General features: G+C 40.2%; 2 protein-coding genes across 3 annotated transcripts; one reads left to right on the forward strand and one right to left on the reverse strand.

The window, feature by feature from the left end:
- The first annotated feature begins 3059 nt into the window (after positions 1-3059).
- On the forward strand, positions 3060-12420 carry LOC122652787 (putative caffeoyl-CoA O-methyltransferase At1g67980). 2 transcript variants are annotated; one of them, XM_043846642.1, is made up of 5 exons: positions 3060-3127; positions 3224-3309; positions 10973-11117; positions 11873-12004; positions 12120-12420. In XM_043846642.1, exons 1-5 carry the CDS (start codon positions 3068-3070, stop codon positions 12414-12416), a joined length of 720 nt encoding a protein of 239 aa, XP_043702577.1. In that variant the 5' UTR covers positions 3060-3067; the 3' UTR covers positions 12417-12420. The 2 variants fall into 2 exon arrangements, with proteins under 2 accessions (XP_043702577.1, XP_043702578.1); XM_043846643.1 differs by lacking the exons at positions 3060-3127; positions 3224-3309 and adding exons at positions 9213-9269; positions 10778-10863.
- A 2372-nt stretch (positions 12421-14792) lies between these two features.
- LOC122652783 (BTB/POZ domain-containing protein At5g17580-like) lies at positions 14793-16845 on the reverse strand. The gene is made up of 3 exons (XM_043846635.1): positions 16732-16845; positions 16530-16599; positions 14793-16434 (listed from the first exon to the last, which is right to left on the reverse strand). The coding sequence occupies exons 1-3, from the start codon at positions 16749-16751 to the stop codon at positions 14797-14799; spliced, it is 1728 nt and encodes a 575-aa protein (XP_043702570.1). The 5' UTR covers positions 16752-16845; the 3' UTR covers positions 14793-14796.
- Between the last annotated feature and the right edge of the window lie 1027 nt (positions 16846-17872).

The following is a 17872-nucleotide window of genomic DNA, read 5'->3' on the forward strand; positions in this document are numbered from 1 at the left end:
TCGCTAACCACAGTTAAACCAAAACCTCGAGAAAACCATAGAAAGAAAAAGACAGAAACCAAGCACAGCGAGAAGGATTGAGAGCAAGAGACACAGACACTTCGCTGCCTCTGAAACTTTTTTTTGTATTTAATCTCAAACAAACAAATGGCTACTTCAATTTTCCCAAAAAATTGCAGGTAGATCAAACTCTATAAATTGCCAGTTCTTGATTAAACAAGGAATTGGATGTACAAGGAAAAATTAAAAAAAAAATAAAAATGAAATCTACCATAATCTATCGACTATTCATCATCTAATCTCCAGTTCTCGAGTACAGCAAGGTGAAGGTCGCTCTCAGGTAGTAGGGGAAAGGGAATGCGTTTGCTCAGGTAGCAGGGGAAGGGAGGAGTAGATAGAATAGATAGAATGGAGAGTAGACTTCACTTACAGAGCAAGTCGTCCGCCGATTGAAGGTTCTCAGGTGTACAGGATCACAAAGATGGAAGAAGGAAGAAGCGGTGGTTGCAGGTTCCCAGTTGCCCTAACATTTGAAGTTCAACGATAAGATAGGAGTGTGTTTATTCCTTCAAACCCTAAGAGTCTGTCCAGAAGACGAAGCAGAGGGCCATAAACCCCTTCTTTGAAGATGCAATCCCTGGATGAATCGCTGATAATTTCCCAAAAAAATCCTTCCCATTATAAATCAACCCGGTTCTTGCTTTGCTCTTCCCAACTTCAACCCAGTGAGCCCAGCTGAGAGAGAAGCCAACGTTGCCCTCTCTGAACAAGTCTTCTAACGCCATTGAGTTGCTTGAGAAGGGTAAAGAGTTGCAGGCTCAGGGAAACTTCAATCATGCTTTGGAGTATTTTTCTCAGGTACCCACTTAGTTTTCTTCGGGGTTTCTTCGAGGCCAACGTCGCCCTCTTTTGGGATCAAAATAGCAGCCCTGTCATCTTCTCTGAGGAGCTGGAGCAACGAATCCAGAGCCTTCTTCTTGAACTCGATGCCTCCGATCTGCAAGCGAGCAAAGAGGTCGCAGCTGAAAAAAGGAAAAAAACCTAGCTCCTCTTTGTCGGAGCCGAGACCGGGTTGAGAGAGAACGATGGCATTCGATTAGCGGAGGACATCGGATTTGAGGAGCAAGTCGTGGTCGTGGAGAATGGAAGAGAGGGAGGCAGAGGCCATATCAAGGTCGCTATGCAGGATGAGCTTGCCGCTTGTGTATGAGGAAGGGTCATGGCAGAGGTCGGAGAGGGAGTTTTGGGCCAGATTTGGAGGGGAGAGGAATGGAGCCGAAGCCGGAGCCGGCGAGGAAGGGGAGAGGTAGAAGTAGAGTTGGAGGGAGATTGATGCATGGTAGCCGGAGACGGAGAAGACAGGGAGAGGAAGAGGGAGAAGGTTGGGTTTTTTTTATGTTTTTAGCATGAAGGGTAATTTAGTCATTTTACTTCCACTCAGTTAACTCTCAGTTATTTCTGTTAGTTTTTGGGCCCAAAATGATATATTGGCCCTTAGTGGGCTGACATTAAAATATTGGTCTATTTGAGGGGTGGCACTGAAAATTTCCCATAAAGTAATGGAATATTTTCTCTCTAGGAATCATTGGAACCTCATTGGGAGATCCTACTCATTGGAGAGGAGCTGAATCTCCTTAGCTTAGATGTATGATGTCATTACGAGTGTAAATGTCTTTAATGGGTCTTCGGCAACATGTAATTTCATTTATGTCCTCTCATAAGCCAAAACACGATATTTTTAAAATATAGTACATTCAATCATGCATTTGTCATGGTGATTATTTTAGTCAATTAAAAATAAATTACGATACTTATTGTACCCTAACTCAGTGACAACCACCAGCTTTTCTCATATAAATGGGGTTTTCAATAATCAATAATTAAGAAATTAAAAAAATAAAAAAATAAAAAAATCCAATGCTTGGCGATAGTGAGTTCAGCTCCTCTCCACGTGCATACATGTGCACATATCAATTCTTTAAGTTTTCTATTTCATTTTTAAGGGATTTTTTGAGAAAAGTTTTCATACACAGTCGTGTAAACTGTGTATGTGAGAGGGTGGAAGTTTCAAGGCATTAATTAATGGATGGGGATTTATGATTTTTCCAACTCTTTGTGAGAGACCCTTTCACATACACGGTTTACACGGCCGTGTATGAAAACTTTCCCAAATAATTTTTTATAACTCAAAAGTAAAAAATAAAAAATAGGTTCTGATAAAAAGTATGGTCTACGCCAATACTCCCATTTGTCTTTTTCTCAGAATAATTACCTCTTCAATTAGTGTGTCAACCGACTAATAGCTGGCTCATACTATTTCAATCAACTCTACTTCATGTGTTTTAGAATAGAAATCAAACTCTTGTATCTTCTATCAATTCAGATCCTCTACGGCCTGCTACCCGTAGTAGCTTGAGCGGCACAGACACATGGTTGCATGCAATGACTGTCTTACCCCCGTTTGGATAAGGCACTCGGACAAAGGTAAGTATAAGAGGATATGATTCAAAAGAATCAGAGTTGGAGAATTTCAAATCCAATAAAGAAGGAAATACAGTTGGAGATAAGAAGAGATAACTATGGGAGAGGATAAATGTGCTGTAAATCAAAATCCTCTCCCTCTCTCAAATTGCTCTTTCCTTCTTTCTTTTTCTTCATTCAACAGCTACTTAATTGTTTCTTATTCACTATCTTTCCTTTTATTAATCAATCATATCCTCATTCCTTGATTCTCTCCTTCTCTATAAGAAAGGAGAACCATGTCTTCCTTGTAACTACAGAAGTGAAAATTATTCTTGTGGGCGTAGGTTCAAACTGAACCGAACAACGTTAAATTGTGGTATGGTATCTCTTCTCTTATCTCTCTTTCTTGTCTCTATTTCTTCTACTTTATCAGTAAGGCACTAAGGCGGTGGTCAATATCCGCACCCATGTATCTGCACCACTCAAGCCACTATGGGTAGCGTGCCATAGAAGATCTGGATACATCTTTTATATATATATATATAGTATTACCTTCTTTTCCATCATTCAGATTTTCTTCAAATTTTCAACTGCGTTTTCAACCATGGAAAACATAGACGTTCTTCGTAAGTGCACCATCCTCCAAAGTGAAACCCTTCAAGAGGTAGCTCTCCTCTTTCTCTCTCTCTCTGATTTGCTGTTTTGGCCATCTACTGTAATAATGGTGGGCATCACCGTTTTTCCTTTTGTTAATTTGCAGTATATTTTAGAGACTAGTGCTTACCCAAGAGAGCATGAGCAGCTCAAGGAGATCAGAGAGACCACCATTCAGAAATATGGCTTTCGGTAAGTCACAACTTGCAACTTTATTATGAGCTTCCTATACCTTTGTGTCAGCTGCAGTAAACTTTACTTGATGGATCCAACACCGATGAGCAACGAAAGATAGAGGATTAAAATGTAATCCAGCCTTGATTCGGATAGAGATCGAGCTTATTAATTGGTTCGGTTCACTGTGGCCCGAATAATGCTAAAGGATTAGGTCCATGGTTCATAAGCTCGGATCGGTATCGCCTAGACCGATCTAGAGTTATGACCAATCCTGCTCACTATTAGTGGCTCTTTCCTTGGATCGGTCTGATCGAATCTTGGGATTGAATCGGTTAATATCGGTCATTACGGTTCTAAAATGGCTCGTAATATTGGGATCGGATTGGTATTTTCGATTTATTTTTACTTTTTATAATATAATTTTCTAATATTTTTTTTGAGAAAAGAAACGCTAACCGGTGTTGTGCCTCGACGTGTACCTGTGCCCAGGCACAGCCACACACGAAATGACCAGTGCACCCCTGGTCCTTTCCGTCTTTCCAAGGAGTGCGCCGATCATTTTTTGTGGGTTATCCCTAGGCGTAAGTACACGCTGAGGCATAACACTGGTTAGCACTCTTTCCCCCTATTTTTTACTCATATTGGCTGATACGGGAACCAATGCAACAAAATCTGATTTTTTGTCAGTTTTTACGATACAAACAGATTTTGACTGATCTCGAGACCGATCCCGATATCACGAACACATATCAGTCACATGCCAATTAAAAAACAAAAAAGGAAAAAGAACGCTAGCTGATTATGTGGTTCCTATGCCTAGAAATAGGAACACGTGAAAAGAGTGCTCAGTCCCCAATAAAATCGAAATCGAAACTGGCGTTTGTGCGTGCACTCTTATTAGCCCCAGTTGTAGTGTTGGGGCTACACGACCAACTGGCGTTCTCTTGCAAAATTAAAAATAAAAAACCGAATTGTATCGTATTTTTAGATCTTGTTTCTTCATTTTTTTCATGATAAAACAAGGGGAAGTTTTCATACACAGTTATGTACGCGATGCATGTTAGAGGGTGGGAGTTTCGAGGCAATAAATATGGGTGGGGGTTTATGACTTTTCCTACTCTTTGTGAGATGGGACACAACCATGCATGCTTGCAACGGCCGTGTATGAAATCTTTGGCCATAAAACAATAACTTAAGCTTACAGAGATGACTTATCTATAAATATTGCAGGAGTGCCATGCTAGTTCCCGCTGACGAAGGGCAGTTCTTATCCATGATTTTGAAGATTATAAATCCCAAGAAGACATTGGAGCTCGGAGTTTTCACTGGTTATTCTCTCCTGACCACTGCTCTTGCATTGCCAGAGGATGGTAAGGTAGGTGATGATCAAAGTTGGTGGGTTCTTTATTGGTAAAGAAAAAGGGAGACTGGATTGGTTTAGGCCTGGCCGGTTATTAATCAGGTTAATTAATGGACTGGTTTTGCGATTGGCCAAGGGCATCCCTACCCTGAACCAGGGGCCGGGAGAAATGGTTAGAAATAATGCTAATATCTTGGGATCTTATATGCCTTGGCAGATAACAGCAATTGATACAGATAGAGAAGCCTATGAGACTGGTTTGCCGCTCATAAGAAAGGCTGGTGTGGAGCACAAAATCAACTTTATCAATTCCAATGCTACATCAGTTTTAGATGAAATGCTGATCAAAGTAAGAACTATTGTTGATACATGCCCTTCCTTTGAATTTATGCAACTACTTTCAATTTTGTTTATTCTGTGGACCATTTAATTACTTGGCCTTGGTGGTTAAACCATTGAAATTGACTCAACTTATACAAACTTACTAGTCTAGGGCTTGAGCTCAGGCATGGATGGACTCCAGGCCAGATTAGGTAGTGCACCTCTTTCATTTAAAGCCTGAACCGCCAAATTGCCCAATTAATATAGGGAAAGAGAATGCTACCTGTTGTGTTCGGCATGCGGTTCCTATCCCTAGACACAGGGTTACGCAAAATGACCGCTGTACTCTTGGGGATCTAAGTATCTTACTGGACCGAGCAACATTCCTCTAAAGGCTTCTCTGTCTACACGTTGTAACTGTGCAGGATGGTGAGAATGGAATGGAGTTGTTTGACTTTGCATTTGTGGATGCTGATAAGCCTAATTACATTCATTATCATGAGAGATTAATGAAGCTCGTAAAGATTGGAGGACTTATTGCCTACGATAACACACTATGGCATGGATCAGTCGTTGTTGATGAAGAGAATGTCCCTGAGATTTTTAGGGATGGCAGAAGGGCTATCATGGATTTCAATACCTACTTGGCCTCTGATCTTCGTATCGAAATGTCGCAAGTTTCCGTTGGTGATGGTGTTACCTTGTGTAGACGCATTTGTTAAAGGGAAATAGATCCTTGCTTGGTGGTGCACCTACGCCCTCTCACAAGGCACAATGAAATGATGCACCTACCCCCGGGTAGATACCCAGGTGTGCTCCCCCCATTGGCCCAGATGTTGGTGTAGAGACCATGTGACCAAGTAGTGATCTCCTGCCTATCTTTAAATTAAATGCAATTTGTTGTTACCCATAAACTATTTGATGTTTTTTTCTTGTAGTAAGACTATTTGATTGTGAGTTTGGTGAAGTATATACACTTTGGTGTTTGTTTTGTTCAGATCATTTAGCCAAATAAAAACTCTATAAAGTCATGAGAAAAAGAATACAAATAGTAATTAAAATTTATACATTATAGTAGAACAGTTCTATACACATCTACATTCCCATAAAAGATTTTTTTTTTTTAGGGTTGAAGGTCAAACACGGGGATCCAACCATTCTTTAAATAAGGGTAATTTGGTCATTTTGTCTCTATTGTCTCCATCCCATTTCTGTTACGTGACCGTGCATAAGAGTTGGACTCACGTTCACGTACGTGAATGTACGAGAACGGCTCACAGCCGTTCAAATGAAATCCATTCCATGTAGATCCTGAACGTACGTGAACGTGAACCCGACTCCGTGCATAGTACATAACCATGCACAAAACTTTTAACCAAACAAAAATAACTCTGCATGGAGAAATTAGAATCCAACTTAGATGAGCATGATGGGAAAAAAAAATGCCCATAAAAAAAGACCCTAGAAACCGAGAACTAATTTTTCAGAGAGTTTTTCTTCACCCATGATGAGGTGAAGAGAATCGAAGTCATAATCTCCCCCTCCTCCGATTGTACAAAGTGTCTGGTCCCTACTTTAGAGTTTCATGCAATGGCAATAAAGTGATGGAATCTCTTCACCGTTCACATTCTTATCTGACATTTCAAGTATAAGGTAAGTTTTAGTGATTTCTTTGGCTATTTTACTGACTAGAAGAATGAAAAAATGACAAAAATAAAGATTAAACATGAAACCAAGGCGATTAAACAGAAATTTGCAGAAATCGATTGGAATCAAGTGATTCACTTAAACCAATTCCAATTCCAATTCCTATAATCATGAGTAAAGAAGTTGGGAAGTGGATTAAAAGTGGAAGGAAAGACAAAAATTATAGGACTAAATTTTCCTCCACCCATAGAGGACGGTTCACCCACTATCCTAGGGTTCACAAACCCCTCCTAGGGTTTTTGTATGTTCCAAAATTCCCTCCCAATACCCTTTTCCGTCCTCTCCTGCCCCACAAATTGTTGGAGGGAAACTCGGTCCAAAATTTTAAGTGTTTCTTTAGATTCTATTAACCCAAAATGACTTTTGCTTCTTGTATTTGTTCTTTAGTGGGAAATTTTTTTGCTATTACGCAGGTTGCAGGAATGTTTCTGCTACCCCGGCTTGCAGCCAAAGAATTGGAATAATTTACTTCTCCTTCATAAATATCCTCTTAGGTTTTTCATATTTTCCAAAATACCCTTTTAGATTCTATTTCTTTGATTGTGAATTGGGTAGCTGCAGGAACATTACTGCAACCCAGGTAGCTACAAAATTCGTGCACGCAAGAACCATCTCACTGGTCACTGGGGCCTTGATGAAATTTTGCTACTACCCGGGTTATGGGTTATAGGAATGTTCATTTTAATTAATTCACAAATAAAGAAATGGAATCTAAAAGGGTATTTTGAAAAATATTAAAACCTAAGAGGGTATTTATGAAGCAAAGGAAAAGTAAATTATTCCATTTCTTTGGCTACAAGCCCTGGTAACAGAAACATCCCTGCAACCTGGGTAGCAGCAAATTTTTTTCCTTACCATTACATCCTCTCTCACCATGACGCATGACAGCACAACTAGGGATGTAAATGGATCGGATTCGGCTCATTAGTGCTATATCCGCATCCGCATCCGATTAGCTTTTGAACGAATTCGGATAGTGCTAAACGGATACGGACACGGATACGAAAACGGATTTCGACTATTCATTTACATTCCTAAAGACAGCTGCATGTCTATCATTTATCATAGCATGGGAGTAGCAAGTGTATATTTTCTTCTGTCAAAATTTGGGGTGTCAATCGGTCGGGCTCGGTCGGTCTCAGTCGGGCCTGAACGGGCCTCACCAATTTTATAGGCTGCACCGTGTCCGACTGTTTAGGCATTCGGGCTTGCATTGGGCGGGCATGGTACGGTTTCATTTCGGTCGATCGGTGTTCGGTCTTTAATCGGTGCAACCTTATTTGGACTAAACGGGCCTGAAACGGGTCTCGGTTGGGTTAATGACCTATTTAACTCTAAACGGTCGGACTAATTGATGTTTCAGACCAAATGTCATGTAATGGATTCAATCTTTTTAAATTGACACTTCTCAGCACTGATGTTAATACAATATTATACCCTGCAATGGGTTCCATCTCATCAACAGTGAACGATTTGAGTGAAATAATAGTAGAGGTGGGTTCAGGAAAGGAGTAGTCAATTTGGCTATTTCTTCTTCTTCTTCTTCTTCATTTGCTAAGTTGTCTATTAGCTTCATCAGAGGTGGGTTCAGGCCAAAACTCACCCAAATATAGTTGCCAAAACTCACCCAAATATAGTCGCCATGACTTCCCCTCCGACTTCGTCTTTGGTGCAAGAACTTCGGCTTATCAGGTATAGTACGTATCATCAAGAGCCTTATATTAGATCTCCTATCATCAAATTGAAACTAAATTGTTTCTTTATGGAAGATTAGATTAGGAGGAGTTAATCAAATCATAGATAAGAAAATATTGCGTATATATGTGGTGGTGGTTCTGTGTTGAAGGTGAAAGGAGCAGCAGGAGAGGATGGAAGATCACCCAGTTCCTGGATATCTTTACACATCAAGGTCGGGCTAGGTCGGGCTAGCATTCGGTCGGTCCAGTCGGGCGCCCGACAGGCTAAGACCCCACACCGAGACCACCCGGTTACTAAACATGCCGGGCTTAAGCCCGACACATTTAGTAAACAGGTCGGGCCGGGCCGGGCTTTAGTCGGGCGGGCTCCATCAGTTCTGCCGGGCCGGGCCTTGAATTGACACCCCTAGTCAAAATCTATGTGCCATAAATAGGATCTTCTTGATCCTCTCAATTACACTGCCCGTACTTGACGTTAAGTACATCTAACAGAGGAGGCAAAAATGACTATCCTACCCCCTATCCGAACACACTGCCCTAGGTGGGGTCCACCTCCCTCTATTAGATGTACTTGACGTAAAGTACAGGCAATGTAATTGAGAGGATAAAAATTCCCATAAATAACTGTGACGGTTTTGCATTGTTGTGATCACCTTAGTTAGTTTCAAGCAACTGGCGGAGAGCGGAGAGGTTCCGTGGCCATGGTTAGGTGTCTGAATTGAATGCTTCTCCGTCTTTCTCTTTTATATATCTATATCCTTCGTTCCTTCTATGTGCTTCACCTTCAATCCACCATCTTATTTCAAAACATGAGTATTCCCCCCGAGTTAACCATGGAAAACACAAAAGCTCCTCGTAAGTGTATCCTCCAAAGCGAAGCCCTTCAAGAGGTCTCTCTCTCTCTCTCTCTCTCTCTCTCTCTGACTTGCTGGTTTGGTCATCAACTGTAATAATGGTGAGCATCACCATATTTTAGGGAAAATTACATATCCCTCTCGTGTACTTTACCCTAATTACACATTCTTCCCTTTGGTTTTTTCATCTTACATTTTGACCTTTTATGGCTGACAGTGTTAGAGTGTTGTTAGTTAATGATTTGAAAAGATGATATTACCCTTGTTCTAAAATACCACAAGTAGAATTACAATGATACCATTTTCATCATCTTCAACCTTAAACACCCATTACTTTCCTCCTCCACAGCCAGGACCACCACCACCGCCACCACTACTGCCTCCTCCTCCACCGTCAAAAAAGGAAACAGAATCAGTCGTAAAAGACGACGATCGTTCCGACTTCCGACGGTTGATGATCTCTAATTTTGAGAATTTGAAATGCAAAACGAATTCAAGTTTTTCCGTGAAATTCTGCTTTAAACTAGAAGGAAAAAAAAACCGGAAAAATTTTCATTTAATTCTTAAATCCTTGCTACAGGAATGAGCAAAATAATCAGCTGTAATTCATGTTCATAATCTGATTGCATAGGTTTCAGATTCAACTTTTTTGCCTACATTTTAGTTTCTCGGTTGGGACTCAAATCTTTTCATTTTTCTTTTTCGGTTTTTTTCCCTGTTTTTTCTCATTTCAGCTTGGAACTCAAGAAACATCCATTAGTGGTTCTCATAATTCAGAGCCTACTGCTTTCGAAAATGACTCTGTGAAGGATTCACTACAAGTTGTCCATGGTCCATTCGCGACCTGAAGTGTTTGCGTCTTTGCAAGTGTCCTCCTCTTGATGGAAAAAAAAAAACCCTAACTCCCTCAATCTTCTTCTTTTCACTTTCCTCTCTCGTCTTCCTTTTTTTCGCCGCAACCTTCTTAAGTTCCAAGGCAATATCGGCTATAGAGTAGTATTTTTGCATCTGAAGGAGAAGAGATCCATGGGTGGCCCATCTCGCCATCAGAAATTACTCCTCCGTCTCTTCACAATTCTTCAGTTTCAGATAATGACAGAGGAGAGATCAGATCCAGAGTCCGTGAGATCTTCACCCTATACTCCAGAGTGGATCTTACCATTAACTTCATGAATCTGAATCCATTGAAGTGGATTTTGGTGGGTTCCATTTACAGGAAAGGGGTTGCTGGAGAAGAAGAAGAAGTAAAGAAGGGAGGGTTAAATGGTCTATTCACATGGACCAAGAGTTAGTTTGGGATTAAATCAAAAGGGTAAATGGGTCATCCTAAAATGACCCAGGGTTAGTTCGGGCATTATAAAAAAATTAATCATGCCACATCAGTATTTAACAGACAGAAGCTAACGGTAAGGGAGGTTTTAGTAATTTTTTGAAAACTACAGGAGAATGTATGTAAGGTAGAAAACCAAGGGGAGAAATGTGTAATTAAGGCAAAGTACAGGGTAGGGAGATGTAATTTTCCCTTTTTTTTCTTTTGTGTGCAGTATATCTTAAAGACTAGTTCTTACCCAAGAGAGCATGAGCAGCTCAAGGAGATCAGAGAGGTCACCATTCAGAAATATGGCTTTGCGTAAGCCCCCTAACCTAAAACTTGCAACTTAGTCATTTCTAGTAATTAGTAACTACTAATTATTATACAAAAGCTTTCAGAGATGACTAGAAATATTGCGTATATACAGGAGTATCATGCAAGTTCCTGTTGATGAAGGGTTGTTCTTATCCATGCTTTTGAAGATCATAAATGCCAAGAAGGCATTGGAGCTCGGAGTTTTCACTGGTTATTCTCTCTTAACCACTGCTCTTGCATTGCCAGATGATGGTAAGGTAGGTATCGATGATCAAATAGTATGGTTACAAAGGCTTTCATCCTTTCAATCATGACCGGGTTGGCTCAGGCCTGGTTTAATTACCACCAAATTGTAACTAAACTGTTAATCCAGTTGGAAAATTTGTTAAACTAGATAGTAATGGACTGGTTCTAAAATTAGCCAAGGGCATCCCTACGCAGAACCATGAGGAAAAATGGTTGCGAATGATGGAAATAATTTATAGGATCAATATGACGAATCAAAGAATGCATGCAAAAATAGTAATAGATTTGATTGGAACTATACCCAAATCCATATCACTTCTTGAAGAACTCCTCAGATGTTCATTTCCCTCCTTTGTTAGTCTTGTCCGTTCCCCTCTCTACACAATCTATCAATAATAATAACCAATGGGCATTGCTTCCTTTATATAAACGGGAGCAGGGAATAACCCTGAAATAGAGTACAATTAGGTCTCACACATAATGATGCCCAATTGTAACTAGCAACCAATGGGCATTGCTTCCTTTATATAGACAGGAGCAGGGACTAACCTTGAAATAGAGTGAGGCCCAATTGTAAATAACAACCAATGGGCATTGCTTCCTTTATATAGACGGGAGCAGGGACTAACCCTGAAATAGAGTACAATTAGGTCTCACACATCCATCTATTAATCCGAACCCACACAATTATTGATGCATGGTCTATACATGATGAAAACATTATAAGGAGTAGATGCTAATATCAAGAACTTTTATGATTTGGCAGGTAACAGCAATTGATCCAGATAGAGAAGCCTATGAGACCGGTTTGCCGCTCATACGAAAGGCTGGTGTGGAGCACAAAATCAACTTTATCAATTCAAATGCTTTATCAGTTTTAGATGAAATGCTGGACAATGTAAGACTGGTGATGATCGATGATTCAAGTATTGTTTATATTACCATTCTTAACTGGCCACCCCTGCTTTTCTCTAAACCCTTCTCCATCTACATGTTATGTTGTAACCATGCAGGGTGGTGAGCATGGAATGGAGTACTTCGACTTTGCATTTGTGGATGCTGATAAGCCTAATTACATTAATTACCACAAGCGATTAATGAAGATCGTAAAGATTGGAGGACTCATTGCTTACGATAACACACTATGGAATGGCTCAGTTGCTGTTGATGAAGAGGATGCCCATGAGTTCTTAAAGGATAGCAGAAGGGCTATCATGGATTTCAATTCCTACTTGGCTTCTGATCCCCATATAGAAATATCACAAATTTCTATTGGTGATGGTGTTACCTTGTGCAGACGCATTCGCTAAATGCTTAAATTAAATGCAATGTTGAAGTAGATGTTAACTGTGAGTCTCTTGAATAATGAAGATCTATGGTTGCCATAAATTAGAGAGTGTCCATATATATACACACTCTCAAAGTCTTTGTTTTGTTTGTTGGATTTGTGTCCATCAAATTAACCCAGTTTGTTCCAATTCATTCCGGTTTACTTTGTATTGAACTGTCTATATATTTTGGTTTAATATTATCACATGTGATATAAATTTTTTGAGCATCATGTGTCTTTAAGTTTAACTTAAAATGGTATTCACAACTAGGGTTTGGGTTGGGCATCCTTATCATATGGTCGTCGCATTGGTTATGCCTAGACATGTTGATATCAGAGTACGAATGCGAGTGCACATTATGATGTGCATTGGCGAAGATTCTGCCATTGTCGATTCCCTCATTAATTACTGCTAGATGTAGGATTGTGATAGACACGTGTCACCGAGACCCAGTACCTGAAAAGACCTTATTACTACAAAATGTGAACGCATTCTTTGGATCTTCAATGACTAAGGATCCAGAGAATCAAAGCTAGTGTTCTGGGAATGCGCAAACATTTTGTGAGTGAAAGAGTTACTCAACATGGTCTCCACTACCCGATTGGGGAACATCAACATAGAGATTGTCTATAGATGGCCGAATCAGAATCTAGATTCAGTACCGTTTTGAAAATGATTTTTGCAAAACTTATTTTCACATAAAATGATAGATTAAATGTATGTTTTGATTAAAAATGTTTGATTGCGTTTTGCGGATTCCGATCACGTATACGGATGCTCTGATATGGACATGTACTATGGAATGAGGTTTGGCGGTACATGTGTACATGTCCTAGATTCCATAATGATGATGTTGATTAGTGGAGGGTTGGTACATAATGTGTTATTATTATGTAAGGTTAATTCTGGGATTTGCTAATTAATTAATTAGATTATTTAATTCAATGGATGTGGTGCAATAATTTAATTATTCATTAAATAGAAAATAAATATTTTATTTATTATTCCCTTTAAGATTCTGCTTCTTCACCTATTAGAAGTACACTGAGATTAAACAGGTTCAAGTCAAGGAGGTGAGAGAGCCAGACTCTCACTGAGATTATTAAGTCAGGCTCTTTAGAGCCTCACATATATAAACACAAGGGGGGGGGGGGGAGCCGGCCAGCACTACTAACCGAATTTTCTCTCTTTCCCCTTGGACGAACTCCACTCTCTCTCTCTCTCTCTCTCTCTCTCTCTCTCTCTCTCTCTCTTGCTCTCTTGCTTTTGAGAGTTAGCTAGGGTTTTGGAAACCAAGAATTTTGTTTGAATATTTGAAGAGGTCCTTGGATTGACTTGGAGAACCTTGGGTGTTGACGTGTTGTAGTATATAAATTTTGGTAGATCGATTCTCTCTTCAATGATCAATCTACATTCCCATACCAAAATTTTCAAAATTTCATTAAACTATAAAACCAAACAACAATGCATCAAAAGCGACTATTAACCGAAAGTGAAAAGAATCCTGCCAAACAAAATTAGACTCCAACACAGGGTTTGAAAAAATCGGATCAGCCATTTTGGGCCGATTTAGATCAGAATTGGCCATGGCCCATCCTGCTTTTAGATCGATCCTACACGAAAATTAGGGTTTAGGGGTTTTTAGCCTTTTTTTTTTTCTGGACGATGACTATTGGTATCAACCGACACTGATACCTGGTCGATATTGAATCAGTGGTACTATATGAACAAAGGGTAAAATGGTCAATAATGCTGGTATATGTTTCTTTGAGAGCAAAAACGTATGATACAACCGGACCAATACATATCGGTATTAGTATTGAAATCTAGTCGATACCCGATCCGATACCGTGTACTTATAGTAGATAGGGATGTAACGTATTCGATTCATGTTCGTATCCGTTTAGAGGAATCCGTATTAAAACAAAAAAAAAAAATTTGGTTTCCAAAGACTAACCGAATCCATTCGAAATCTAATCAGGTGTAGATAATTCAATTTCAACCAGATATTATCCGACCTGAATAAGAATATGATTACATAATAGTTATTTAAATAAAAAAGATTCACGAGGACATCCTTCTAAATTCAAATATGACACTTCAACATCAACCCCAGTTAGGTAGTGGATTCATCACTCCACATCCTCCGCCACTCAATGCTACTCTCTTCAGACTCATGATTCTACTTTCCTATTTCTACTAGGAGCGTAAATGAACAGATATTTGATCCGTGTTCATATCTGTTTAAAGGAATATTCAAAAAATAGATTTCCAAAAACTACTCAAATTCGCTCGAAAACTTATCAGATGTGAATATGAACAATGTTATCTTTAGTTCGAATTCGATTCGTTTACATCCCTATTTGTAGATAATAGAAAATCCCTTGTATGCATGTTCCTCTTTTTTTCCTCTTTTTTTCACATGGCAATGAATGCTACTAGTGCACCCAAGCTTCCTCTTCAATTGCTTCCACAAGCTCCCGTTGTCCTTCTTTAGTGAATTGCTTCTCCCACCCATCTCAATCTCTCTCCTCATCTTATAACACTCCTTCTCTAACTCCATCACCCTCCCATCCATCTCCTCCATCTCTATCCTCACCTCCTCCTCTTCCCCACCTCCCACCCCCACCTCCTCCTCCTCCTCCTCCTCCCTTCCCCACCTCTCCTCTAAACCTTGCATTTCATTGGCAATTACATTCCTCAGCTGCAATTGCTCCACAAACAGCACTTGTACCACCACCCGCAGCGGCAACCTCTCATTCTTCGCTGCATGTCCACGTGCCGCGGCTGAAATATTATTGATATCCAGCATCCTGCATACCTCATCCCTCTCTGATTCCGTCAGGAAACCATGCTTCTCCAAGTAAATATCAATGGCTCTATATATCCCATCAGCATTCCTTCCAGTCCCATTTGATGCAGCAACCGACATCTCTGCTAATGATGTAAATGTGTCCTTCTGCATATCAATATCCCCTGCAACCTCTGCCAAGAACTCATCCATCAGCACTGCAACTGTGATGAGCTTAGATGGATCATCTTTAGATGGGTAATTCCCATAGAAGTTCTTCAAAATTCTCTTGACACACTGTGTGTCATACTGCATTTCCCTCGAGTAATTTTGACAAGGTATCAAGAGATCTTCCACAGTGGCTTCATCAAGTTGTTTCCCAATCCTAAGTTCAAACCCATTTATGCAATCCAAGCTTGCTTGCAAGGCATTCGCTGCTCGGAGCATTTCAGACAATAACTTGCAAGGTATTAAGCTTCTTTTATCAGGCAAAAGCCTCTGAACAACTTCAATGACTTCTCTCTGAGGAACCATCTTCACATACATCAATACACTTGCCTCTCCACATTCTGTGAAAGCCCACTTCTTTGCATACCGGAAAAGTGACCCAGCTATGTATTCTGATCGAACACCATGCTTAATCATGGCCAACATGATGAGTTCATAAAGACAGAGAGGCAATGTGTTCAAATCTTCTGATTGACAGTCATGAACAAAAAGCCTCCTCCTAGAAACCCAACTCTCCCCATTGTTGTTGCTGTTGCTGTTGTTGTTGTCATTAATGTCATCTTGGATTGGTCCACCAAGAAGGTGGGGATCTGAAAGTGCCTTCTTGGTGAGTGAATCCAAACAGGCATCGATTAAACCAAGTGATGAAGCTTGCTTAATAACATTCTCTGAAGTTCTAAAGGCCTTAATGGATTCATTCCAGCTGGGAAGGACTCTCTGCTCAAAGAAGGCAAGGGACTTGTTCAAGAGGTTATTGGGACTGTGAACTTCTGTCATCTCTAGATAGTAAGCAAGAGAGGCAAGAGGGATAACATTGGAAGCAGAGAGATTCGGTTCAAAACCATAGAAGAACCTTGCAACTAGCTCAAAGGTTTTGGTGTCGCCAGGGATGTCTGGGAGTGAAAGGGAAGGCTTCTCTTCATGGTGGCATTCTTTGAGTAGGATGGCTAATTTAGCTGATTTTGCAACCACAAGTTCCTGCATACAGAGATATGAGGAAAGAAGATGAAATAACAAAAGGATTTATATATGTAACAAATGGTTGTCAGTTTGTGTTTGAGACTTGTTCTTACTCTGTTAAGTCTGCAAATCGTACCATGTATGTGAAGATGAAGGTCACAAGGTGATGTAGACACCAAATTCCTAAATCCAACAAAAAAGAGAAACCCCCAAATTCAGATTTCTAACAAGAAGAAGAAACAAAGCAATATAACCTTAAAACTATTTTAATGTCCAACAGAAAGAGAGAGAGAGAGAGAGAGAGTAAGAACCAACCAAGATGATTCTCTGGGCATTTTACTTGTCTTGCTTTCCTATGTTCTGTGGTCCTAGATTTGTAGTGAGGGGAAGGGACTGGGATCATAGAACGAACAGACCCACCATGATTTCATTTCATAGATAACTCTGTTAGATAAAAGGTTCCATTTTTTCAATTTAAAAATGTTGGTCAGAAGCTTAAAATGTAGCTAGAGTGAGACAAAGGTTTTCTCCTCTCCTGGTCTAGTTGAGTTTGGTCATCGGACATATAGGAAATTGCTTCCCTTCTAAAATCTTCTAAGAACAGAAAAATCTAAAGTAAATGAAATCAACCAATAGTCACTGCTTATAAACTGATCAATTTGGTCAATTTGGTTGGACCCTACTAAATATGAAGCCAAATCAAGAGATTCAACCCTTACTAAATTGCTAGAACTGGGAATGAAAGTAAGGTAAGGGGAAGATCGTACCTCGTTTCCATCTTTTTTTTTTCTTTTCTTTTGGTAGAAGATTTATCTGTGTTGCAGAGACACAGAGATTATGAGGTTCTAAGAAGGGAAGGATGGGGCAGAGATATAGAGAGAGAGAGAGGGAGAGATTGCTGAAGGAGTGAGAGAATTTAGCCATTAATGACGAGATGAGTGAGAGGTAGTTCCGCAAAGAATGGGGAAATCAAAGATGAGTTCTACTGGCATACTAACTGCTGCTGGGTGGGACCGTGGGAATGTGGGACCTCAATTTCAAACTTTTTAAGGTCGTTTCTCCCTCTCTCCACGGATCCACCTTACAAATGGGCCATCTCTGCCATTCTCTTCTTTGGCTCCATAAGTCCATAACCGAGGCCACAAGGCCACACCAAAGAATGAGTGGCTCTTGTGTAGGCTTTGTCTTCTGTTCTCCAACTTAAGGAAGTCCATTGGGCTCTCCTGTCCATGCTAAACCCAGCCCAATTCAATAACAGCTCCTTTATAAATCACCTATGTTAAGGTTAATTAGCCAACCTATGAAGGATTGGGCTCCTCTCCTTGGAGGGCATCGCCCAATGAGTGCCCAACGAGGCATCCAATGGCTGGGCTGTGCCACACACATCCCAATGGCTAACTGGGCACACGCCAGGATGTGTGCAGCACAGCACAGCCCAGTCGTCCGTGCCTCATTG

The sequence above is a fragment of the Telopea speciosissima genome, chromosome 2, assembly GCF_018873765.1.
Source record: "Telopea speciosissima isolate NSW1024214 ecotype Mountain lineage chromosome 2, Tspe_v1, whole genome shotgun sequence".
Classification (NCBI taxonomy): Eukaryota; Viridiplantae; Streptophyta; class Magnoliopsida; order Proteales; family Proteaceae; genus Telopea; species Telopea speciosissima.

Bases quoted from the DNA above. Each gene is read 5' to 3' on its own strand.
- LOC122652787 (XM_043846642.1), top strand. From the start codon at position 3,068: ATGGAAAACATAGACGTTCTTCGTAAGTGCACCATCCTCCAAAGTGAA. The intron at 3,310-10,972 runs GTAAGTCACAAC...GCGTATATACAG, and splicing joins ATTCAGAAATATGGCTTTCG to GAGTATCATGCAAGTTCCTG. The intron at 12,005-12,119 runs GTAAGACTGGTG...GTAACCATGCAG, and splicing joins TAGATGAAATGCTGGACAAT to GGTGGTGAGCATGGAATGGA.
- LOC122652783 (XM_043846635.1), bottom strand. From the start codon at position 16,751: ATGCCCAGAGAATCATCTTG. The intron at 16,600-16,731 runs GTTGGTTCTTAC...TGTTGGATTTAG, and splicing joins ATGCCCAGAGAATCATCTTG to GAATTTGGTGTCTACATCAC. The intron at 16,435-16,529 runs GTAAGAACAAGT...CTCTGTATGCAG, and splicing joins CGATTTGCAGACTTAACAGA to GAACTTGTGGTTGCAAAATC.